Source organism: Photinus pyralis, unplaced genomic scaffold (genome assembly GCF_008802855.1).
Source record: "Photinus pyralis isolate 1611_PpyrPB1 unplaced genomic scaffold, Ppyr1.3 Ppyr1.4_LG5, whole genome shotgun sequence".
Lineage (NCBI taxonomy): Eukaryota > Metazoa > Arthropoda > Insecta > Coleoptera > Lampyridae > Photinus > Photinus pyralis.
The window spans coordinates 14,642,289-14,668,523 of NW_022170596.1; the positions used below are offsets into that span (position 1 = coordinate 14,642,289).

Genomic DNA, 26,235 nt, shown 5'->3' on the forward strand with positions numbered 1-26,235 from the left:
AAACTTTGACTGCGCAATATCCCTGTTACCACTATTCCTGCCCCACTCATTTGGTCTCAGTAAATTCTAAATGGAGTAAGAAATCCAGACCAGATGCCTTAGAGAAGTGTAATGTTGATCTGAAAAATATGCTGACATCGGTTCTTGATAGGCTCAACGATACCAGACCCTCTGGCTCCTTGTGGTAGGGTATATCTGTATAAACGAGAATCGCATGAAAATAATTGGGGAGATCCTTCGCTTCGAGAACCTCAAAGCCTTCTCTCGAAGAGAACCTGGGATCCACTAAATAACCGATCCTGTCATCCGTGATCCGTCAGAAATTAATAAACAATATCTGGTGGTGCAATCATCGGAGTATTATCTTATTCCTCCTGAAACCCCTGAAGACGTCTTTTAATTAATTTGCATGAAAACTTCGGATTCTAAATACCGTAGTCAATATTATGTAGACGTGTATTTGTATCTCAGTGTTGTTTTTTAGCCAATTTTTTTAAGAAGGGGGGGGGGGGTAACACATGTTCTATCCTTCATGGTATCCTAATGATTGGTGTCATCGAAATAAATTGGTTTGTACAAACTATGTCGGAAGGGGGTACTCACAAAGGGCGATTGAGACGTCATATCCATTGGTGATGTCAAAACTTTAAGAGCGAATATCTCGAAAATGGTTTGTAGCAGGAAAGTACTCTCAAAGGCAAAATTTGCAAAATGGAGTGTCGCATTTATACTTGTTTTTTCATTTTAGAAATTTTTTAAATGCCTAATTTTTGTTTAAATAATATCGGTTTTGTAACTTTTTCAATTTAGATAAAGTTTTAGAAGGAAGACACATCCGGTCGTTGCAATAAGGAGTTTTATCAGACGAAAATTAATTAACGGACGTGTTTTATCCCTGTTGAGAGATAACAGAGACTCCAAAATTGGGTAGCATATCCCTGCAAATACAGAAATACTCCCGAAAATTCAAAAATATTGCTTGAACTTGACTCAACATTCCTAGCAAATTACATATACAATTAAAACGAGCAAGGGGATACCCGAAAAACCCATTACCACATAAAACACTCATCTCTAAATTCCAATCGCACCTAACTCTAATTCACGAGAAGGTATGAAAACCAAATAATCGAGTAATGAATATGATGGGGAATTAATTAATTTAACTCGGTTCAATCGTCAGATATTGTAGAAGTGTAAAACGAAAAGGCACCAATATAAAGTCGGCAATCAAAATGGTGGTACTTGCAATGTGTAAAATTCCCCAATTGAAATCCTCATAATGAGGGTAATTCGAAATAAACCCAATTTGGAAGTCACAATGCTATGGGTAAAAATTGCATCGATTAGTGGAGCCACCTATTTCACTGCTTTAGATGTTATAGTGGTTCTCTGACAAGTAATAAACCCGTGAAAGCAATGGAGAAAATAAATCGTTACACCGTATTGTCCGATTACGGAAAAAGCTTTGTCGAATTGAAAAAGGAAGCAGTGTAGTATAGCCAGCCCCCTTGTTAACGTTTTCTTTTTAATAAAGGTGTCTACCGTCCGAACAGCCATCGAAAATTTTGTCATTTTTTCATCAAGCCAGTGTTGTTTGGGATCTAATTCTGTGTTATAAAGCAAAGTGAAATTCAGAAGCTGTCAGCGTTTGTGCGAGTTTAGTGCGCTTTATATCGCAAATTTTAAGATTTCTTATTTTATTTGTCGACCCTCTGCGTGCGGAGTAATATGTGCAAACTAGCTTTGTAAGATTTTGTTTCAATTTATTTTTCATATTGTTCGGGAGTAAATTGTTGTCATAGTCAATCAATTAATTTTGTGGTTATTCGAATCCAGTGCGAATTATTAAACTTACAGCTTGACATATCCCGAACAATTATTCGTCAAGGACCGTTAGCCATGCCACCTGTTTGCCGCTGTCCAAACGAGTTGGGGAGACAGTGGCGTAACGCGGTTAATAGCCCGCTCTCGCCTTCTTATGTGCCGGTACCAATATGTATGTAACATTCATATTGTCACTTTAGGTTGTATGTATGTGCTTGAAAACTATTCAAAATGTTGATGGTTTTCCTGCGCACAATGTGGGCAAAAGTTATAAAAAATTGGTAAATGATAAAACCCGAAAATTAAAAAAATATTGTTGTACTTTCGTATCTTATCGTGTCTCCCGCAACTACTGTGTCATTTTCTCGCATTCCTTTATTACTAATTAGCGCGAGTACTGCCAGCAGCTACTGTATCAGTAACGTCCAAAAGTCTGAACGTCCAGTCGTAACTGAACACCAAAGCAACGTAAAAACCAAAATATAACCAAATTTCAACGAACCATTTATTACGTTGTGTTATAAGTTGCTACAACATATGCGCCACTAAGGTTAATGAGACATTTGCGGAAGGTACACAAATAAAACACAAGCATTTAACAAAAGGGTCGTTTACTTTGTGCTACATTGTGCTCCTATATCCTGAAGGAAATAAGAATTGTGCTATGTCCAGTTTCCAGCAATTTCCTTTTTTCACTACCGGATAACAACTTCGCGATGTAACATCATTTTGCCATAAATGGAATTTTTCGCACTCGATAGATACAGGTTTTATTTGATTTTAAGTTTACAAAACTTGCAGGTGTTTCTTTGTGTAAAATAGTATCTTTGGTTTATTTGTTGAGCATTATTTTTTTATAAAATGGACAGCTGTGTTTAAAATGAACCGAAATAGATATAACAGTAATATTGATAGCGCTCTGTTTAACTTTATAAAATTGTACCTATATGTAGATCTGGAAACGTTTTTCGTTACTTCCACTGTAAGATAAATACAACAGAATTACAGGGAAACTAATAAATGAATCGTTATGTATAATAATCCAGAAATTGGAAACAATATGCTGTCTTTAATAATTTCCATTTATTATTGACTGTTTTTTCCACCCCATGTTTTACCTACTTAATTTAAATTGGTCACATTTTATACGAAATATTGCCATGCCAATTTATTTCAGGCGGAACAAACCCAACATTATTATCAGTATTGTGACTTTTAAATAACAAGCGGCTACTTATAGTACCTAAAGCTATTGCAGAAAATATGGCCGGTAATTAATTTGGTTTTATTGAAAAACACCGCCAATGTTATTTTTAACAGACAAGATATTACCTTGTTTAATTGCCTTGACTAATTAACAAACATTAAACGTCTGAATTTACGGCTTGACTAATTATAACACCAACTACAAATCACGTTGCGATTATTTCTTATTATGGGCCTCTTAAGTGGGTATGCCTGTTTCTTGTCATTAAATAGCGTGTAATAGGGTTTAATAGCCCTCCTTAGGTCAATGTAACGTTATATTGATTTTTTAAGCTTCAACAGACATAATGATCGTTAACGTTAATTACCCCATTACGTTGAGCGTAAAATGTTTAGAATTTCTGATGTTACCTACAGCGTGCGGCAGGGATTTCAATTTATTTTGAATTGTTGTTCTTCTTGTGCAGATATTCTAATACCAATGATACATATTAAACGCATGTAATATTGAAACAGTGCAGAGCAGAACATCAGATGACTTCATTTATACAGTAATTATGGCTAGCAAAATAGCATTACAGTAGTGCCAAGTAGGTCTAAATGGCTATCGAATTATGAAAAAAAGAACAAATACATTCGCAATTTTACAAGAAATTAATGTAGGGACTTAGTAGTTTACACCTTATATATTTTATAGCAAGCCCTGATGATAGAAATTCCAGCCGACATCGATAGCCATAAAAAAATATATAAACGTTATCACCATTATAACTATTTATTAAAGACTTTACCAGTATCTTTGGTTTGGGTTTACTTATCATTCATGTATAAAATGTCCAAATTGGTGCACGTGGTAAATTCCCACAAATCGACCTCCTCAGGAATGTTAGAATGATTGTAAGTGTACATTCCTTACCTATACAAAATTCCCAAAAAACGGTCGACTACTATTTTGATACAATGTAAAAAAATCAATTAACTAACATCTATCGATGGATTAAAATCGTTTAAATATTCTCCAGAGTAAACCCCCCTCCTCACAATTTATGAGTTTTAATTTGGTCTATTCACTGGAATGATTACCAACGTTCCGCAGTATTAAATGTTAAAAATTACTCTGATAACTTAGGGTTTGACAGCCAACAAAAGCACGCATTAATTATCTTTAACCTTTTTACCGGTTGCCGTTTTATTTATCATGTTAATAACACCTTATATAAGTGTACAACTTTCATTAATAAACTGGTTTTAGGACTACAAATCGGGCGTAACGGAATGTTTCGCACCTTGGACCCCAACACTTTCGTAGAAACAATTTATTTAAGCGTAATCCAATAATGCACCGAAACGAAAATGTTCCCCCACGTATTAATCTGCCAGCCGATCGCCTCGGTCACGCAATGAAGTTTCTGCATAAACCAGCCACGTATTATTAATTTACTTATCATGTTTTAGTACCTCGTATAAATAAATTTAGAAAGCACCCACATAATAAACTCGTCAAAATAGCGGCACAGTCTTCCGTTGCGAGGCCAACGATTCTTCCACACACTGCGATTATTTGGCTTTCATTTCGAACTTTTAATAAACAATGAAATTTTACTCTATCTCCAAAATAGTGTACACAAATTCCATTAAAAGCTTGTATATAGAAAAATGTTATATACAGTTCGTTATTTACGAAATATCTACTATATTCCGTACATAACGGGCTTCCTGTATATATGTATTGCGTAAAGGGTAGTTAGAATGGTTCGTAGCACCGCCATAGGTTAAGGTTACTCATCCTGTGAATTTACAGGGTGTTTTGTACGCAGATAACGTAACTTTAAATGGCATTTTCCTTACTGGCGGATTGCGCAATCTGAGGCAAACATGTGATCTCCAAAATTCGAACCACGTGCCTTCATGAGGTTAAGGATTCATCATTGATTTTTTATCCTTAACCCTTGGGGATGATCCAAGTCGGTCAAGCGGTACTACAATAATGGTACGATACAGAAATACCGATTCCAGTTACGATAAATAAGGTAATCACACTTTCTTCTATTTTGTGGACAAATAAATGCCGTTTTTCTTTAAGTGCGTTAAATTAATCTTTCTAGTTGAATAGGAAGACAAAACCCTGATGAAATTGGTCATTGAAAATTATTCGAGCTAAAGATAGAGGTGAATTGTATAAAGATTTAAGATTGTGAATTGTGTAACATTAGCGAGTTTGCGGATGTACAATGTACATTTTACGTTACAAAACTTGTCGTTATATCTTATAACGTAAAAAAGCTTAAGAGTTATACCGTATAAAGACACTAGCCAGGTTGCGGACAGCATTTTCCGTTATGTTAGACGGCCATTTTTTCTTATAACATAAGAAATATAAATTTTTGTAGAAATAATTTACGGTATGAGGGCTTTTTGTACGATATATTTATAAATAGCGGAACCAATGAAAATGAAGTTCTTATAATGTGTCACTGCGCAGTACGTAATCACTCATAAATAACATTTTCCTGCTAACCTACAATTGTGCAGTGTTTATGTTGGCGGTAGTTCTTTTCTTTTTGTCTAAGAGCATAGTAGTGAACTTTGGACATTTTAACACAATGTAAAATAAAAGTGAGGTTAAGACTCCTTCAAACTTATAAGCAAAATTGAACACGCCCAGCACACACCGCAACTTAACTTTGCTATAAAAATGTTTTATACTTATAAACTTATATTATAAGGAAAAATGGCCGTCTAACATAACGGAAAATGCTGTCCGCAACCTGGCTACTATTATACCTACCTTATGTTTATAAATAAGGTAAACCAATCAAATTCCAGCAACAATAAATTTATCCGCAAGCGCGTTTCACTAAATTTCCCTTACGTTATATCATAAGAAAAAATGGCAGTCTAACGTAACGGAAAATACGTGTCCGCAAACTCGCTATTAATTATTGTCATTTTTGGTTACATTAGGGATACGTTCGAAAAAAAGGTGGCCACTCCGTAGGGATGGTAATGGTACGATAGCAATACCGGAAATAAACTTTAAATTTAAATAAGCATGTAGGTGAACGCGGAGTTTTGATTTTTGATTTTTTTGTTAATATCCAAATTATTTCGAATTGGAATTTCGTCGGTTCTGCGGCGCCTTTTCCTTTTCACGTTTGATAGAACTTTTCCGTAAGGTAATTGTAATTAAAATTATCTTCAGGTAGTCGTCGGCATAAATGTTTTAAGGGCTTGAAGGACAATCAGTAAATTTAACTACCCGTTACAAACTGACCATTTCCAATGAAAAATCAACCCACGAAAAAAATTGAGAAAAGAAAGTTAGAAAACTAAAATATTTTTTCGGCAAAACACGGTTATTTTGATGTGAAAACTTTGGCAGTGTACATTAGGCATAAATAATAAAACTGTGAAAAACCTTTTTTTTAATATATGAGTTTTTAGCGCCGTGACGTCATATAGCTGTTTTTTCAAATAGTAACCCACATTTTCTATTAACGAGCCTAAATTTTCGAGTAGTTACCAATTCAAATACTGGTATTAAGAGGGAGCAAAGTGACTGTAGACAATATGTCAATTATTGGTAATAAATACAAACAAAGTAAAAAAAGAGCGCGTGAAGTCGCAACAACGTGAGTTTAGGACCGAGGTATTTATTTACGAGAACGTATCATAAAAAAATTATCGACCATCGTGAACTAATTAGAATTATCAATTTAGTAAATGGAAAATTTCGTTTTTGTCCGAGTATAACAAAGACACGGAATTCGGAACAGAACGAAAAAAATAGCGGGTTATACACGATACTCTTGTAGCAAACATTTTTGCCTAGAAAAGATATCAACACTAACTGGAGTGTAGCGGTCATTTCTTTTACGAGTTACTGTAAAGTTTGTGACTACCAGTTATTTCGTAGTCTTATATTATATGAACGCGCGTTTGAACGTCACTAAACTAATTTATATACAAGGTGTCCCATACATCTTAAGACAGTCGATTAAGGCGGAAACTAGCGAGGATATCAAAAAATGATTTATATAACATATTCTTCATATGGAGAAGCCCATTCAATGATGCTATGCACATTTTCAGGTGTAGGGCAAGTTAATTTTTTGAAATAGAGAGTCTATACTTTTTATTCATTATTTTTATTACACATCGGAAGATCATAAACTTTCGTGGGAAAGATTTTTTGCCTACAGTTACAATTTTTTGAAGCCACTCTTCCAAAAACGCGATTTTTGAGTTGTTCTGTCAACCCCATCGGATTTTTTATTAAAATGAGCTAGCTGATTGGTAATAAATTTCTGATAGTAAAAACTTGTCGAGTATTTCTTTGTATTAAAATGAACGCAATCGTCTAATATCAGTCGCCATTACAATAAATTGTTTCTGAATTTTGTCTTATATCGCTCTTTGCCAATTATTAAATTTCATATTACTGTATTAGGTATGCGGAGAAATATAACGATACCTGAGAGGATCTCATGTAAAACGGAATTATGTCGAACCCTTATACATCAACTACGAAGTTATCTATGGTAACAGAAGTAATTACTTAGTTATAGGTAGACATAACATTTACGGTGCTAACATGCCTGCAACTCCATTTAATCAATAAGATTACGTAATATATTTAACATTCAAATAACGCCGGTATGAATGGCTTGCACGACAATTATCTAATAAATCACCTGGCCCTCTTAGTCATCTATATTAAAGGAAGTTCGACCAGACGTAACCTCCAGAAAATAAGATTGATTGAGACATATGAAGGGTCATTCATATGGGTTTTGTATGTTATAGTACTCTAATTCTGTGTCACCTTTCATTTATAGTTTATACTTCATTCCAAGTTTATAAATAGAGTAATTGTATATAATGGACATTTAATGGAACTAATTACTTTAGTATAATCACTCATTGCCTCATACTTATAATTTTCAATGTTCAAAGTTCATAATGATTTGTTGCGAAAAACATTTGACGCCAAGGAAGCAGCAACGTAAGCGAGAATCTTGCAATGATTTCATCCCCAATATTATCTTCGAAAGTTGACAGATTTACCATTATATTAGCTTTGAATATGTTATATTCAAAGCCATTAGTAAGACAGCGTGATGTTGGTGCACAATACTTTTTCTCCTAGCCACTGTATTGTACTACTGCTGTATGGTTTATTGTCACGCACAACTTGTGCACATTACCACTTGATACTCGTAAAGTCAATGAAATTGGAAATTATTTCTAGCTTCCTATTACTATAGCCGCTAGGGGGTGAAACATGCCCTACAATTTCTACAAAACAATGAAACCGAGTTTGTTCTATTTCATACCAGACGATATATTAACAAGATACAAATAATCGCATACGATGTTCAGAAGGGGATTTTTTTGCTACTCAGCTCGTATTCGGAAACCAGAATTTTAATTCGGCTCGTATTCAACACCACGGATCCTTCCACTCGATTGGCGAAGGTTTGACATTGCTGTCTCTTTTCGAGTTCTACGAGGAACAGAAGGAGAGGCAGAGGGAGAAAATCATCTTAATTCTTAAAAAATGCGCTAAAAATTAAAACTTGATTATTTAATTACCAGTCTCCCTAACGTCCTAAAGATTTACCAGGATTTTCGGAAACTGCTGCAGTATCATTGTCGCTGAGTGCTTCAAGTCCCGTTATCCTTTTTCCCAGTATGTTCCGTACAACAGCATCTGTAGGACTTGTAGAGAAATGAACCTTTCACCGATGTGCTCTCTGGTCAATCGCAAAAGGTCTACGATAATGAAGTCTTGTACCTTTACACGGGAACAATTAGAAAGTTCCCAATTATGTTCGGCAGCTGGTTTTGCTCATCAGCGGTTAAAACACGACAATAATTTTGACATAATTCTTGTACGAAAACGGCTGCTTCGTTACACCTGGACCTTATAAAATTATGCGGTCCGAATTTTGGAGATTTCACGATTTCCTCTGATTGCGCAATCCGCCAGTGAGGAGAATGTCATTTAAAATTACGTTATCTAGGTATAAAACAGGGGCAATCCTGCAACCGATGTCGATGCCCTTATGTCTCGTGCCCTAATGTCCTAGACCCTTCCCATTTCTCTGAAAACTACGTGCATTCAGCCCGGAACTGTTCCACCAATATAATCTAATTTGTTTTAGCCAATCAAATCCCTAGAAACTTATTTACGTAGATTCTCAAATCGGCAAAATTGGCAGTTTTCCAGCTGCGTAGTGCCATTATCTACGACCGGATATGATTCAGCTGGACCTTACCGTATCTTTCATTAATTTTGGCATATCGTTCTTGACTCCGCTTCGGGAACTATTCACCAAAAAAAAAGCGAGTGAGCAAGTGACAACCTAAATAAAATTATCACGAGTGGGTGATTGAATAGCAAACCCCCTGAAGTGATTTGTGATTGGCCTAATGATCCTCCCTCATCATTATTCATTACGAAGCATTTGTTTTTGCGAATCTCTCAACTTTCATAAAACGGTAATACTATTGCGATCAAAAATGAGTTGCTGTCGAGTCACCTTTGCAATTTTTGTTTACATGGGAAATCGTACTTAACTTGAACTTCCAAAGGCGACTCGGCAGCAACTCTTTTTTGATCGCCCATTACTTCGTAATTAAAGAATTATCTACTCTGGATGTTTCAAGCATATGTTTAAACACATTTATGAGAAGGAGAGTTAGTTTGGCAGCTTTTTGCACATCCCCTTTATACCCTTTTCCTCAGCTCTGTTGATAATTGTATTGATCTGAATTAACATTCCGAATAGCTACTGATTTTGATGGGGTTTGAAGGAGGTCGAGGAGAAGCGCTATGGTTGGTAGAAATTAAATTCCTGTCGTTGAGATCTTTCATTAGAGTACCATGAAGGATAAAACCAGTTCCTCCCCCCCCACCCCGTACTTTGATAAGAGACAGAAAGAAAGGCAGTAGTTGATAGAGAACGGTTCCTTTCGTTGCGACCCCCCCCCCTCAGGCCCCGTCGCTCACTGATCTCGAAAAAGAATCGCACGGGAATGTTATAGTTTGTACAAACCAATTTATTTCGATAAGACCTTTCATTAAAATACCATGAAGGGTAGAACATGTTTTTCCCCCCTCCCCCATTTTCTAAAGTTTAACTTGTCACCACTAAAGATATGCGTATGCAAAATCTGAGACCAATTGGTTGTCGTATGTAAAAGTTATGCACGTTTTCCTTTCAAAAACAGCATCTCAGGATAAAATTCGTGGAGGGGGGGCCTTTTAGACAGCGAAATTTGATGGCTGTCTGACACACCTTCAAGGTATAGGCTACATACTGCATAAAAAAATCCAGGGCTCTAGGACCATTCCCTTAGAAGTAGTTCGAAACGGCAGAAGTGGCTCCGGACGGACGGACGGACAAAATGCAAGCAATAGCACATTTTTTTATTCTTAAAAAATGCGATAAAAAATCTCGATAAAGACTTAATTTTATTAATTTAGTAATCTCCGTAGCCTCGGCCACTTTCAACAACTTCAAGGCATTATTTAAACGAATGTTGAATAACACATAAAATGTCTATGGACACGAATATCAAATTTAACATGAAAACTCTAATCTGGGTCACAATTTGGGTTCGATTAAATACACAGCTACTTGATTGACAAAGACAAAAATTTATTCACTAAGACATAAAAAATTAAACACATAAGCTGAAAGAAAGATATGCTTTGAGGACCAGATTTACACATACAACGCATGCATGCGATCGATATACAATTTATTAAAGAAATTTTACTACATACAGTTTTTAATAATTCAAAAACTGTTCGTTATCTTCTTTTCTATTACACTTAATCTTGATAACACGAACCGACTCTGTTGAATTTGATGATAAATCTTGTGGCTTTTCGGACAGTAGCAAGAATAAATCTTACTTTAGCGAATAAAGTACTTAACACTTCTCGCGAACTCGATTAATTTATTTGTCGTACATTAAATGAACTAACGTTCTTCAATAAACAAAGTTCACCATCAAAAAGTGAACGCCGTGTTAACATGCCCAAAGCGGTCCGTGCACTAACACTGGCGAACTACCACAAAAAATCCCCGTTTTTCGTTCCTTTCTCGTATTTAAAGGATCACCTCTCTTCCACATTATAAATCTCCTTTAAGATTCCGTAATCAAACAGGTAATCAGATCAAAATTTGATCAACGCCAGCTTTGTTATAAACCGCATACCTGGTGTGTTCTTATCAGCGTGCTTATCTTGAAACTAATTCAATTTCACTGTACGCAACGCCATAACAAAAGTTCGTATCGTAATGACCAGATAAATCTTTCAATATAACGCGCAGAATGACCAGCTGTTTCTACCTTTCAGTGTTACAATGATTTCCCACGTCTTTTTCCCGAATATTATGCCTTAATTTCTGCAGTAGTGTGGCAGAATAAACTGAGTTGACTGTGGTGTTGCGTTTTTTAATGTCAATAAGAAAAATACCCTCACAATACCAAAAGATCGGCGAATTTTTTCCATTCATCTGGTCCATCAACTGATCTTTAAGGTCTTGAGGAGAAACACTTGCTCGAGTAAGGAATTTAATCACAACTCGATACTCGAATTTATGCTTTCTTGACATGGCGTTAATAAGACAAACGTAAATAAGAAAATAAGGTTATAAAACTTACAACAACAAACAAAAATGCGTAGAACTTTCTTTTTAAAGTTGTAGTGAAGTCTGCTATTTCCCCAATAACTCATTGGGCTTCATTAATGATTTTTTTTGTTCCAGATAAGCCATTTACAATTTTGGCCCCATCGAACGCCGCCAAGCTACACGCGACCGGTACACAGCGAGAAAATTTCATCAAACAGATAATCCTAGACCACGTAGTATTAGGATCGATAGTTAACATTACAAATAATACAAAAGAAATATCTTTTGAGACACTAAGAGGCAAAACTGTACACGTACGTCGCAAAGAGGATAAGTTACTGGCGAATGACGTGCTCATACTTCAGTCTAATGTAGGTGTTCCCAACGGTGTGATAATCGTTTTGGACAAGTACCTGTTCTCAGATGAGCTTTCTATTAAGAAAAATACGTCACAAGCAAAACTGAACGTTAGCTCTCACACCGTAGTGACTGTGAAGGAACAGCCATCGGTTCAGTCTAATACAACATTTATTCAAAATGTTCTACAAGTCTTATCCTACCTTAAAAGCGGCGTTAGAGTCTTCCAACATTTCCTGTCGAGATCCAATGTTTCCAAATTACTAGAAGACGGTAAGTTGACAAGCGATATAAAATTGCGACGTTTCTTCCGGAAAAAGGAATATAATTTGATTTAGAATTGAAATACGTGTCTGTATTTTCAAATCTGACGCAACTCGATTCTGTTTATAGCGAATTTCATGACGATATTCCATAAACCAAAGTTTCTGAATGTGCGAGTTTAATGAGAACTAGAGTTTACGTCACTACCGTAATGTAATTTGCAGTACAAGTCGGTCATGAGTAAAGCTGCACCAAGAGGAACTATTGTAAAGTTTTGGTGCAAATTGAACAAAGTTGCGTTTTAGAAATGAATCGTCCAAATCCCAACTTAGTTTTGCCGTGTTGTGTTGGATGAGCTCCGCAAAACTAGAATTTCTATAAACATGGAAAGGTCACATTTTCCATTCCTTAGAAAATTCTTTGTTTTTAGTGGAAAAAGAAATTCAATTTGAGTTGAAGGTGAAGGTTAATTTGAGGTTTTTGGGTATGATGAAATCACAGCTACTGAAAAATGGGTGGTTAAATTTGCTTTTTAGCCCTCTCTTGTGTTTCATTTAATTTTCATTAACCTTGCACGTTATGTTTGCTTTTCATGTTTGTATTTCATTTATCGTTGTTGTATTAATTAATTTGTATGATAACTTTACGCAATTACTTTATCACAGTACAATGTTATGGTAGCACACCCTCAAAATCGGTTGTGCCTTATTTCGATATACAGAAATTTCACAACCCTGTGCGTGGTGTAGAAATATTCTTACAACAAATTCTTATAAATTCACTTTATAACCACATAAATAATTTATTGTAAGGAAAATTGATAAACTTTCTGAATTAGGTAACTTATTCCTATATCCCTATTGTGCGGAAACTTTCGCAATTAATTTTCTGCAGCTCATTAATTATCGGGCTAAATAGCGTTCTTTTATAAACTTAAGAGATAGAGATGTTTCCAAATTGGGTTCAGACACGGTTTAAATACTTCTCGCGATGCTAGTTTTATGCATTTCAAGATTTCCGTTAGTGTCGCGCACGATTCTTTATTGAGAAATTAGCTCAAAGCATAATAATTGTTATTCTTTGTTATTGCAGGGAAAATTTAACAATATAATATTTTTCTTTAAGGCATTTCCAATACTTCAGATTTTAGCTTCTGGATTCAACGGCCTTGAATTCTGCAAGTGGTTTTTAAGTTCATTTAATTATTAGAACCTTGGAAATACTTCGTATGCGTATTCTTCAAATTATTACTCCTTAGATTCTTTTGTTCCTGAATTTTGCACATTTTTTGGATTTTTGGATTCTTCAAAATCTTTCATTTTATCGAATTTTTTCTATTTGCCGTTTCTTGGAACGTTTTTTCAATTTTCTGAGAGGTTCTTCGAGTTTCTCAAATTCTTTAGAACGATCAAAACTTTCGGATTCTTTGAATTCTTCAGTTTCATCTATAATACTTTCGATTTTTCGGGTTTTCTTACTTATTTGTATTCGTCTGCTTCGAATTCTTCAGATTATTTCAATTATTCTAATTCTTTCGGTTTCCTTTGAATTTTCAAGTTTTTCGAATTCTTAATATCCGCAGACGCTTCAGATTTTTGAGGTTGTTCGAATGATTTCGAACTTTCGAATTTTTTGTATCCATAAGTCTTCAGGTTCACCTGATTTGGAATCTTTCGAATTATTGGTTTCCATTTATTTCTTTAATTTTTTCATTTTATTTTTGTAGGTTTCTTGGCATGCATTCAAATTGTCTGGATTATTTAGAAATTTCAATTTACATTCATGTGTTACTTAAATTCTTTGGATTTTTCCTTTTTCACAGGGCATTTGAATCTTCTGTTCTTTGCTTCCTTTGGATCTTCCGTATTTTTGGTTTTCTTTAGATTCTTCTCCTTTCATTCTTCGGAACCATCAAATGCTCGCATTTTTCAATATGCATATTTTCTGATTGTTTGCTTTCTCCCTATTTTTAGGATACTTCACATTTTTCCATTTTTTTTATTTCATAATATTCTTTCAATATTTTAAAGTTAAGAGTTCGAATTCTTCTCTGATTTATTCTACGGGTTTTATCCAATTCTCTGGTTTCTTTTTATCTGTATGATTTTTTAAATTCTTCCATTTTCTCATTCGCCCGTTTCTTCAGATCCTTTGAATTGTTCCGTTTTTTGGGTTTTTCTCCTCTCATTCTTCGGATCTATCAAACTCTCTTATTCTTCAGCTTCTTCGAACTCTTTGGGTTTTCTGGTTTTTGGGTTTCTTCCTCTTTTTAGGATATTTCACATTCTTCTTTGTTTGGAATCTTGCATTCGTCTTGAAATTACTTCTATTCGTCTAGAGTTCTTCAAATTTTTAGAATGGTTCAAATTTCGCCTACTCTTCCCATTTTTTTTATTTTTGCGATTCTTAACCTTATGTTATTTTCTTATTTTCGAGTTTATACGGGCCCGTCTAGATGCTTAAGAATTTGAAAATTTTTTCGTTCTAGCATTCTCCAAAAGCTTCAAATTTTTAGGATCATTCAGAGTGCTAATTCTTCAGATTCATTGGACTATTCTGTTTTTTTCGAACTTTTCCAATTTTTCAGACTCTTCCTAGAGTTTTGAATTTTCGGATCCTTCTGCTTATTTGGGTTTTTGTGACTCCATTTCTCACACTCAACATGACAACAATGGGCAATCAAGAAGGATATAACAATAAAGGGAATAGTGATAGAAAAAGGGGAGGAGTGGAAAAATGGCTAAAAGAAAAGAAGAGGCGGAAACTGAAGTAAGGGGAAATAACGTAGTAATCGTGGAACTAATATGAGAAAAGAAGAGAGGAGTTATGAGACGAAAGGGAAAGAAGGTGGAGGTAATGAAGTGTTGTTTAGTGAAGGAGGTAATGAAGACATTAATTAAGACGTTGATTTATAAGATTTTCATTGGCAAGATCGATTTCGACCAGAGAAAATCTTATAAATAAGAATGTTAATTAATGTCTTCATTACCTCCTTCACTAAACAACACTTTTCACTAGAGATGGAACAGTACATCCAGCGAAAGGGAAGTCAAAGGGAAGCGGAATATACATAGATAACGAGTTGATATATGAAGAAAACAGATGGAGGATCAAAGACAAAGGATTAGTGAGAACAGATACGAAAATAACGGGAGAGGAAAGGGCGTGGTTTGGATTTAAAAACTAAAAACAAAAGAGAAAATAGAGAGGAGGATAGAAGGGGGGGGGGGGGAGCACAGACACAAACAACGGAAGTTAACAGAAAAAACACAGGAGTTGAATAATGTAAAGGAGAGTATTAAAAATGCCATAACGCGGAAACAAATAAGGGGAGGGGAGACATGAAAGGAGTGGTCGGACAAAGAGTGTACAGACGAGAGAAATAGATATACACAAATGATGGAGAAAGAAAGAAGAGAGAAGAGAAAATTTACAAGACGTTAAAGGACAGAATCAAGGAACTGTATGAAGAGACAAGATTGAGGATAAGAATAAAAGGGGAGGGATCCGAAGTGTTATGGGGATGTAAAAGACAGGAATGCTAATTTAATCTCTACTAACGAGACATGGAAAAAGTGGTAAGATAGTAGTGGGAAGAAGAAAGATCTGGTCTCTGGCATACGCGGACGACGCAGTGATCATGGCAACAGAGGTACAACAGATGAGGGAAATGTTGGGAAGAATAGAAAGCTATTAGGAAAGGAAAGGATTTGAGTTCAATGTAGAAAAGTCGAAGATGATAAGATTTGGGAAGGGAGGTGGAAGGAAAAAAATGGAAGGGGGGAAAGAATAGAAGAGGTAAAAGAAATTAAGCATTTAGGGTACCAAATACAAAGAAACAATGGAGCAAATGCGCAGAGAAGAGAATTAAGATAAAAGGGGGGTGGTTGCGATGAGACAGGTGCGCGGAATTGGAGAGAGGGGGTTCAAGAATGATTTTAGAACAAGAAAGTATACATTCGATGCAATGGGGAGAGGGGTGCTCATGTACGGAACGGAGATATGGGGGTGGAAGGAATGAGAGGAACTGGACTTGTATATTAGAGGAAGAAACAAAAATGGAAAAGATAAGGATAGTGCAGGGTGGTAACATTCGAGGAAAGGAGCGATAGAGAAAGCGAATTGGTGATAGAATGCTTGACAACGAGGATGAACGCAAAAGGAATGTGAGAAGAGCAAAGTGAAAAATATTACAAAAGAAATTGATGCGGACGGGACGGGACGGAGGTGGAAAGGAGAGGGGTAGGAAAGTGAGCTGACGAAAATATATCTAAATGCACACATATCCCAACAGAGGGTGAAGATAGGGAGCGGACAGTAGTAGTAGCTATAAAGAGCTAATAAGAGAGTGGGTACCAACATATTTGTGGGAAGGAAGGAAAAACATTACAACAATAGCCAGATTCAGATGCGGAAAGAGAGAGAAAGATAAATGATGAGATGAGATCAATTATAAATTATAATTTGTTTTGCCATTTTGGCGTCCAATAAAAATTGATTGATTGATTGAGGAAGACAAGGGTAAGAAGAGAGTACGAAGAGTGTAGGAAGACAGTAAAGAAGACAGTCTGCAGTGGAAATTCCCCGTATTTACTGTGTGAAAATTTTGATTTACATTAAAAATAAAATTCCAAAAACTAAGGAAACTTCCACGACCAACTAATTTACATAATTAGATAATATGTAAAAGAAATTTAGGTGTATATCGAGAACTAGCTACCGTTACACCTGAAGCTGTATTTTGTGTTTAATGTATAAACAGCGGACTGTTTTCTAGAATCACCACAATGGAGGGATATAGGGAGATTATATTTTGGCTGATCATCCTCGATTATGGGAAGTGTAAATATGAAATTTTCCTGATCCCCTTAAATTCGCTTTTGTTATTTTGTATTTCGCAACAAAATAATTTATGAACTAAATAAAACAGAGATAACTTACAGTAGATTGCTATCTATACTATTAATCACTCGGGGACCGATAAATGGGTGGAAATGTGCTCTGTCGACGTTTAGAAAAACTATTCCCTCTCTACAGTGCCCAATAATTTATCATTCCACCTCATTAATTAAAAATAATTGTATTGAAATGAAATTCAGTAGATACTGAATTCGGAGAGTATTTTAGAGCTAAGGATTTGTAATGCAAATTTCTCTTGTTTCGAGATTGATTGCTTCTGAGTGACACAGATCTGTTTACTCTTTTCTTGCAGGTGAAAACTATACGGTGTTTGTTCCAACCGATCACGCTTTCCACCGATGGCATCCTATCGATTGGGGATTTTACCCCTTTAGCGTGCCCGAGTTTACTGAAAGTGTTATAATTAATCATTTTGTCAAGGGAAACTATCTACAGGATGACGTTAAGGATAATCAAATTGTTACGACATTGGGAGGGCGACAAATCGTTTTTCGCAAAATACGTAATTATCTTTTTTCTTGTTACATTTCGGTACTGACATTTTTTCTATCATTAGCTTTTTTAATGGTAAATGGAGTTCAAGTCGTGAAAGGGGATACACCTGTTGCGAACGGAAACATTATGTTCACGGGAGAAGTTTTATTCGTGAATGAGTCGGTTGTATCGCGTTTACATCAGCAACACAGAGACAAAGAGACGCCGCCACTTCTAGCATTTCCATGGTTTGGGGCGCAATTTCTGTCGCACGCCTTCCTAGCGTTGGAGAGGGATAGGAGATTTTCGCACATTACACGGTTTTTAAATTTGGCGGATTTAGCTCCCCACGTTTCCGGAACAGGTTACACGTTCTTCGTGCCCGTAGATACGGCGTTTGAGGCAATCGGACTGGATAAGATGCCCGACAATTACTTATCAAATGGAAACGGCTTGCAAGTTCTATTAAACCACTTCGTCAAAGGAAGACTATATGACAGAGATTTAAAGGACGGAACGGAGTTGCTGTCGTTGGGGAATAGCACAATCAAAATCGCCCGAAAAAAAGGTAACTCTCCAAGTTATCGATATAATGTGTAATCGTCTTCTTTCAGAAAGGGTCGATGTCAACGACGCAGTTATAGTTGAAAGTGAAGTGTTTGTATACAATTTAGGGACCATGTTTTACATTGACAAAGTTTTGTTTTCCAAAAGAGATTTTTTACCCACAAGTACTATAGCCAACGACATAATACCGACACAGCGTCGAAAAGTACCAAGCATCGTTGAGAAGGTTCCCGACGAGTTGCTGGAAGAGATGGGCTTGGAACCAGATCTGCTAACCGAAAACGACGCAACAACGTCCACAACAGTTTGGAGCACACCAAACGTGACCAGCAGTTCAAATGCCACGATAAAATAATGTTCATCCAATAAACTTGAGAACCATAAGTGTGCGCTTTGTAAATTAAGTATTTAGTGGGCGAATGCGTATATGTTTCTATCATCTGCATCCTTCATCCAGCCAAAAGTATAAAATTAGCTTTGTAAAATAAAATTGACTGATGTAAATGATCATAATAATATAAAAGTAAATATTTTACAAATTTGTAAATTTTATTATGTAACTTACACATTATGGCTAGTTACAGTATGTGTAGTTATAAATGTTATTACTTAATAAGTTTATTACTCGATTTAATAAGAATTATGTTACAATGTATATGTATGTTTTAATGTAAGAAAGGGTGATTATTTTAGTACAAAATATAGTATGAAGTAGTGTTGGCGTTTTAATCGAAATTTTCTTGTGTCAATAGGAAGAAGTAAGTAGAAGCAACTAATGGAACAAGGGCTCTAATAATTTTTGTGAATTTTGAAATAGTTTGTTGGCCCTCTCTTTCGGCAGATAATTTCAAATACTGTAAAAATTGAGCTTTTCTTCCCTGTCACAATAATCCTGAAAATCTCAAGAAGAACCAGGATGCAAGGTAAGTAGTACATTCGCTTATGAATTGCAGGGATTAATCAAAGCAACCAAGCGGTCGTTTTGAAATGTCCTCACAATATTTACAACGGAAATAATCTCCAAGATAAATGACTTAAAAGGTCACATCGTTTTTAATGCCAATACTATAACAGTTATCTATAGTTGTTAAAATAAATTAGTCTGGGTAGGCTGGGCTACCTCGTCGGAACGAGCGCACCGCTAACAGAATTTGCTAGTCCGTGCAAATCGGTTGCTTTAAGTTAAACGGTCCATTAGCTCAAGTAACAATATAAAATTTAATTAATCAGACAAATACCTACATAAAGAATTGACAGTTATCGATATTTGGCGGAACGTTACGGTAATTTTGGGCGCCACCAGAGGATAATAAAGACAACTTGCTCCTGGTCAAGTCCGCCTCTGTCAGAATGGTATTGGAAGCCACGGGCAAGTCAGCTGGAGACAAAGACAAGCGGTCTATTCCAGAGTTCGGAAGATCGGTAACTGGCAAAGAGGCTAAAACAATATTACGGCACATGGCAACGGCGGTAATTTCCCTGAGCGGGAAAGGAAGCACCAATCATTTACGGTATTTACTGGGAAACAAGATGCAGAAACGCAACCCTATAGCCCATTTATTATTAACGGAAAGAAACGTATCAAACGCTTACCTTGAAATTCAACGGTACGGTAGGTAAATTAAGGCCTACTATGCAAGTCGACAAAAAATCAAAAGATCCCCTCTAAATCACCTTCTTCCATTTCATAAAATTCGGCCATTTCGGTGAGGGAGCGCCAGGTTTCCCAAACACCACGACGAACTCTGGTGATAACGTTTAAAATTAAAACTTCTGTAATTAATTACTCGATCCTCTGTTATCCTAAAATCTGGGACCGGTCTCAAATCTAATGATTAATTAGAGCGTTTCGCATGATACCAAACACAATCTAATCAGTCCAACTTTGCTGCAACACATCTGATTAGCTATTTCTCACTCAAATGGCCAGGCTGAAATTTCCAAATTCGGTAGTCCAGTATGGAGTATTGGAATTTTTCGGTCAAACGACACGTTACTTTATCATCGCCCAATCATTAATTAACGGAACTGAAATCATAAATATTTTCCCTCCCCTTCCAATCGAAGACTGCTTTCAGATCCCGTAAAGATAATTAAAATGTTTCTATACGGGAACGTCTACAAACTGCAGATCAGTTACAGTATCCTGATTTCCGTATCGGCGGCCAAAACGGCGCTGCAAATTAAAATCATTACTTTTACCTTATATTTCCAACTCCTAGAGACAATTTTTCACTATGAAGTGCCCTATCAATGCCATTCATTTACCAGGTGTTCATTCAAGTTGGTAGGTAGCTTTCACCCATGTGTAACAGTTTAGTTTATTTATATTCAAATTACAAAATTACCGCTTGCTACGTTAGGCAGGATATAGGTGAGATGGCGGCACTTGTACGCGTGCTTCTTTCCTCGCGCAGAATCGCGTAATTTTTTCACTTCATTTCCGTTTTAAAGCCAACGAGGTTGTACTTGTAGAGCGTGGCATTGTGAATTCTTCTTAAACCAGTGGGTAATATTTGCCATCATTCACGTAGAATCTCTGGCAATTTTACCTGTTTTATTGGCGTTGTCGAGTAGAGTAACTCAGAAGCCGTTTTCTCCATTGTGAGGCTATTATCTGGTTGAAGTTCATCGCCCTACCTACATATTCACAACCTCTTGGATAATTTCCATATTTCATTGATTTAAGTATTTTTCATTACCCTCCTGACGATTTCAGGTATGTTTCAGGGGGTCCATGTAGTAGATGAATTCTTGTACCGATCAATCCAGGTAGTAGACGAATTCTTGTACCGATCAATCCAGGTAGTAGACGAATTCTTGTACCGATCAATCCATGTAGTAGATCAATCCTTGTACAGACGAATCCTTGTATGTAAATGAATTTGCATCTTGCGAATATTCCGGAGTACGAACACCTGTTGACTGCCGGCAGCTATCCGGTGTACCACCAAGTAGATCAGCGCTAACACCTAAACGATACCGGGAGCGACCAGCTGATTGTGGAATTTTCGGAAGATACGATCTTTTACACAACCTTTTTTTATTTGCTTCAATACCGTTAATCTAGTGTAACCTTCCGACGATTTATGATCGGAGCTTTGTATTTTGTTCGCATCAAGTGTTTGAGGTCGTGACTCTCTTCAAGAGCAACGCACCTGTATTTAACGTATGGGTAAACGAGCCGGCTACGAGTAAGCTATTTTTGGCCCTTCTGGCTCATATAATCGTTCCGAGCGTTGTAGCTTGGGGTTTGTTTTTGTGTTACAGAACTGGAACTTCGAAGGAGAGCTCTTTTTCGGAGAAGACAGCGTATGTGTTATTCAAGGTAAGATTTTTAATTTACTTGTACCCAGTGTTGCCTATATGAGTTGTTATTCGGGTTAAATTAATTCAATCTTTGAATCATTGAAATCTTAACTACATTTTTGCTCGATCATTGTTGTAGGGGTCTGGTAACGTAATTATTAGGGAAGTGTTCATGAATTTATTTGGGGATTATTTTTGTCATTTAAAGTATTTGTTATTGTCGTATTGAAGATACATTTTATTTGCCGATCCTGCACCGTTTTGTCAGGATTAATAAATCAGAATTGCTCGTAGTGAATTTATTATTTGGCTCTCTTGTGTTTTCCCAATTTCTATACAGGAGAGGTCAGAATTTGTGCAAAATTGGGTGGCGCTCAACTAATCATTTCTAGTAACTACCAAAGATCAAAAACTTATGTTATATGCCCAAACGAACAAACCGCTGTGGAAGATTCTCATCTCGAGCCCTTCTTTTAATTAAGAATCTGAGCTAGCTGGCCGTTTATGCGGCGGGGTTTGAGTTTTACAGCGCCGAACTAACCTCACGTTATAAAGTGACACCCTTCAACGTGTGGCCTGGGCATAATTTGTTTAAATTTAAGTTTTTGGCCTTATTTTTAAATTATCTCTTCTAAATTGAACTTCGTACTTGCAACTTATTTTTTATTTGTGGTTATTACTGATATTTGTGTATTTCTTGGTATTTAACAGGTACCTATATTGTGTTATCTTTTTATATTTGTATTTTGAATTTATTGTGTGATCATGGCTATGGAAATTAACCGATTAAGAGAGACTGAACTCCAATATGAAATTGAGATTAGAGCGGGACAAATGGGGAGTAATATGAACGAAAGTCGTTTAATTCTCAGGAAATTGTTAGAGTTAGAGAAAGCACCTGGTTATGTTGCTCCAGAGTACCCTTTTACCTTTGCTCAGGATTTAGCTGCTCTTACTGAATTGACAGTGATCCTTCAGAATAAGATTGACAATTTTGATGATGCTTTTGGGGGAGGTTCATATTTGTCAATTGTTACCATGCTAGCTCATGCCGACAGACGTTTACATAGGACTCGCACATTATTGCAGCCTTCTGCTGAACAATTAAGTAAACTTGGGGAATTAGTTGGTTTATTTCGACAATTAAGAGCTTCACTCGATAACAAAGCTTTTCATTTTAACGACTCAATTATGCCTTCAGCAACTGCTGTAGTTTCTTCTACACCTACTAGACGTACTGCAGAACTACAACCAAGATTATCCGTACCGAGTACTCCTGTACATAAATGGGGATTAAAATTTTCCGGGGATAGTAGAGGTGAAACTTTGAATTCATTTATCGACCGAGTTGAGCGAATGGCTCGTGCTCGTGGAGTAGATCATCCAACTTTATTTGAGACTGCCTACGATTTATTTGAAGGTACTGCGAACACCTGGTACAACATTAATTCTCATAAAGCTACTTCATGGGAGCACTTAGTGCAATTACTACGAGATGCATTTCTACCACCACACTATGAGGAAGATTTGCTCGACGAAATTAAAGCTCGTTTACAGGGTCAGAATGAAAAAGTAGACATTTATTTTGCAGTAATGCAGGGTTTATTTTCACGACTAAAATTACCACCTCCAGAATATGAACAAGTCCGTTTAATTAAACGCAATTTATCACCATTTTATTTGACTAAATTAGGTCCTAATGTTCCTCAGACATTAGATGAACTTTTAATTGAATGCAGACGTTTTGACGATATCAAACATGATTTAGACAGACACCATGCCTTACGCAACCGAACATCATTACCATTACTCGAACCTGGGTTTAGCTGTCCCACCAGTAGTCGACAAATGTCACCACGTCCACCTATTTATGCAATGGAAACTCCAAATTCTCCTTGCTTTAATTGCCAAAAATTAGGTCATCATCGTGTTGATTGTCCTGAACCAAGGCAATTATTTTGCTGGAAATGTGGCGCACAAGGCGTTACGGTGCGCAGTTGTTCTTTTTGTTCGGGAAACGCTCCGAGAAACGCTCATTAAGTCGTCGTGACGTTTCTTTAGAACAGGCGACAAAAATTTTGAAAATTTCTTCCAAACCTAAACTTGACTTTTTATTACAGCATGTGGGAAATGACTTGAGACCTTATGTCCAAATTAAAATTTTAGACATTCCTTTTTTGGGATTATTAGATTCTGGCGCTTCACGTTCTTTTATCAATTCCGATACTTTAATTCAATTGCAAATACTCAATTTCAATTTTGTACCGAAAGTTATTTCTTGTACGGTAGCAAATAGCTCCGATGCACATTCGATTGGTTACATCACTGTGCCAATTACCTTAAAGGATCGTACTGTGCTGTTAGATTTGTTGGTGATGCCTGATTTGGTTACTAATTTAATCCTGGGAGTAGATTTTTGGGATAGGATGGGTATCATTCCGAATATTAGCGATGACTGTTGGCATTTTACTTCTTGCACGCCAACTCAACCTAGTGTGGCCATAGTGGAACAGTCTCGTCTCACTGATGAACAACACCCATTCTTTACAAACCCTCTTAGATCTGAAATTTTCGCTCATGGGAGACAAGTTAGGATTAACCCCAGTAGGTAGACACGAGATACGCCTGGTAGAGGGCGCTATTCCTATTAAACAGCGGTACTATCCAGTAAATCCGATTAAACAGAAAATCATTAACGACACCATTGATGAGATGCTTAGGGACAGAGTCATCGAACCATCGAACAGCGGATGGGCTTCACCTGTCTGTCTGATTCCCAAGAAAGACAAAACCTATAGATTTTGTGTGGACTATAGGAAACTTAACTCTTTAACTGAGCGCGACGCTTTTCCTTTGCCCTATATCAATACCATCTTAGACCAATTACGTGACGCTAAATATCTTAGTTCCCTGGACATTAAGTCAGCTTATTGGCAAATAGGGGTTGCTATTGTCATGATGCCCGACGGCGCGAGATTCCATCTTTACGCGAGGGCATGTCAATACCCGATTTTGCATACCTTTTCCGCTGCTGGAGAACCTGGGAAAATTCTTTGAAGGTGAAATTCTTTGGGGGGGGGTTTTTTTTACACTGGGGTGGGTTTTCGGGTTTTCAATTTGTTTGCTTCCTTTTCGAGTGTGTGTGCTGGGTTTTTCGATCGTCGGAAAACTTGTAGTTTCCCTCCTGTCGAAGGAGAGGGGGGGTGTAACAGTTTAGTTTATCCATATTCAAATTTCAAAATTACCGCTTGCTACATTAGGCAGGATATAGGTGAGATGGCGCCACTTGTACGCGTGCTTCTTTCCTTGCGCAGGATCGCGTTAATTTTTCACTTCATTTCCGTTTTTAAAGCCAACGAGGTTGTACTTGTAGAGCGTGGCATTGTGAATTCTTCTAAAACCAGTGGGTAATATTTGCCATCATTCACGTAAAATCTCTGGCAATTTTACCTGTTTATTGGCGTTGTCGAGTAGAGTAACTCTGAAGCCGTTTTCTCCGTTGTGAGGCTATATCTGGTGGAAGTTCATCGCCCTACCTACATGTAAGTGAAATGGCGTTGGTTTTCTTTTACGTTATGTTATCTAAAATTCTTTCAGATTCACAACCTCTTGGATAATTTCCATACCTATTTCATTGATTTAAGTATTTTTCATTACCCTCCTGACGATTTCAGGTATGTTATTAAAAATCTCGTTAAGGGAGTTTTACATCTTCATTACTTTTAGGGGGTCCAGGTAGTAGTAGGTCAATCCAGGTAGTAGATGAATTCTTGTACCGATCAATCCATGTAGTAGGTCAATCCTTGTACAGACGAATCCTTGTATGTAAATGAATTTGCATCTTGCGAATATTCCGGAGTACGAACACCTGTTGATTGCCGGCAGCTATCCGGCGTACCACCGAGTAGATAAGCGCTAACACCTAAACGATATCGGGAGCGACCAGCTGATTGTGGAATTTTCGGAAGATACGATCTTTTACACAACCTTTTTTATTTGCTTCAATACCGTTAATCTAGTGTAACCTTCCGACGATTTATGATCGGAGCTTTGTATTTTGTTCGCATCTAGTGTTTTGAGGTCGTGGCTCTCTTCAAGAGCAACGCACCTGTATTTAACGTATGGGTAAACGAGCCGGCTACGAGTAAGCTTTTTTTTGGCCCTTCCGGCTCATATAATCGTTCCGAGCGTTGTAGCTTGGGGTTTGTTTTTGTGTTACAGAACTGGAACTTCGAAGGAGGGCTCTTTTTCGGAGAAGACAGCGTATGTGTTATTCAAGGTAAGATTTTTAATTTACTTGTACCCAGTGTTGCCTATATGAGTTGTTATTGGGGTTAACTTAATTCAATCTTTGAATCCATTGAAATCTTAACTACATTTTTGCTCGATCATTGTTGTAGGGGTCTGGTAACGTAATTATTAGGGAAGTGTTCAGGAATTTATTTGGGGGATTGTTTTTGTCATTTAAAGTATTTGTTATTGTCGTATTGAAGATACATTTTATTTGCCGATCCTGCACCGTTTTGTCAGGATTAATAAATCAGAATTGCTTGTAGTGAATTTATTATTTGGCTCTCTTGTGTTTTCCCAATTTCTATACAGGAGAGGTCAGAATTTGTGCAAAATTGGGTGGCGCTCAACTAATCATTTCTAGTGACTA

At 36.6% G+C, this 26,235-nt stretch overlaps 1 protein-coding gene across 1 annotated transcript in view; it reads left to right on the plus strand.

The window, feature by feature from the left end:
• LOC116170216 overlaps positions 1-18,632 on the plus strand; it is a 49,936-nt gene extending 31,304 nt beyond the window's left edge. The window contains exons 2-5 of the mRNA XM_031486447.1: positions 11,820-12,314; positions 17,518-17,727; positions 17,782-18,267; positions 18,314-18,632. Coding sequence (XP_031342307.1) covers positions 11,820-12,314; positions 17,518-17,727; positions 17,782-18,267; positions 18,314-18,621 — 1,499 coding nt within the window. The 3' untranslated portion in view covers positions 18,622-18,632. The remainder of the gene's footprint in view (positions 1-11,819; positions 12,315-17,517; positions 17,728-17,781; positions 18,268-18,313) is intronic.
• Positions 18,633-26,235: the final 7,603 nt, after the last annotated feature.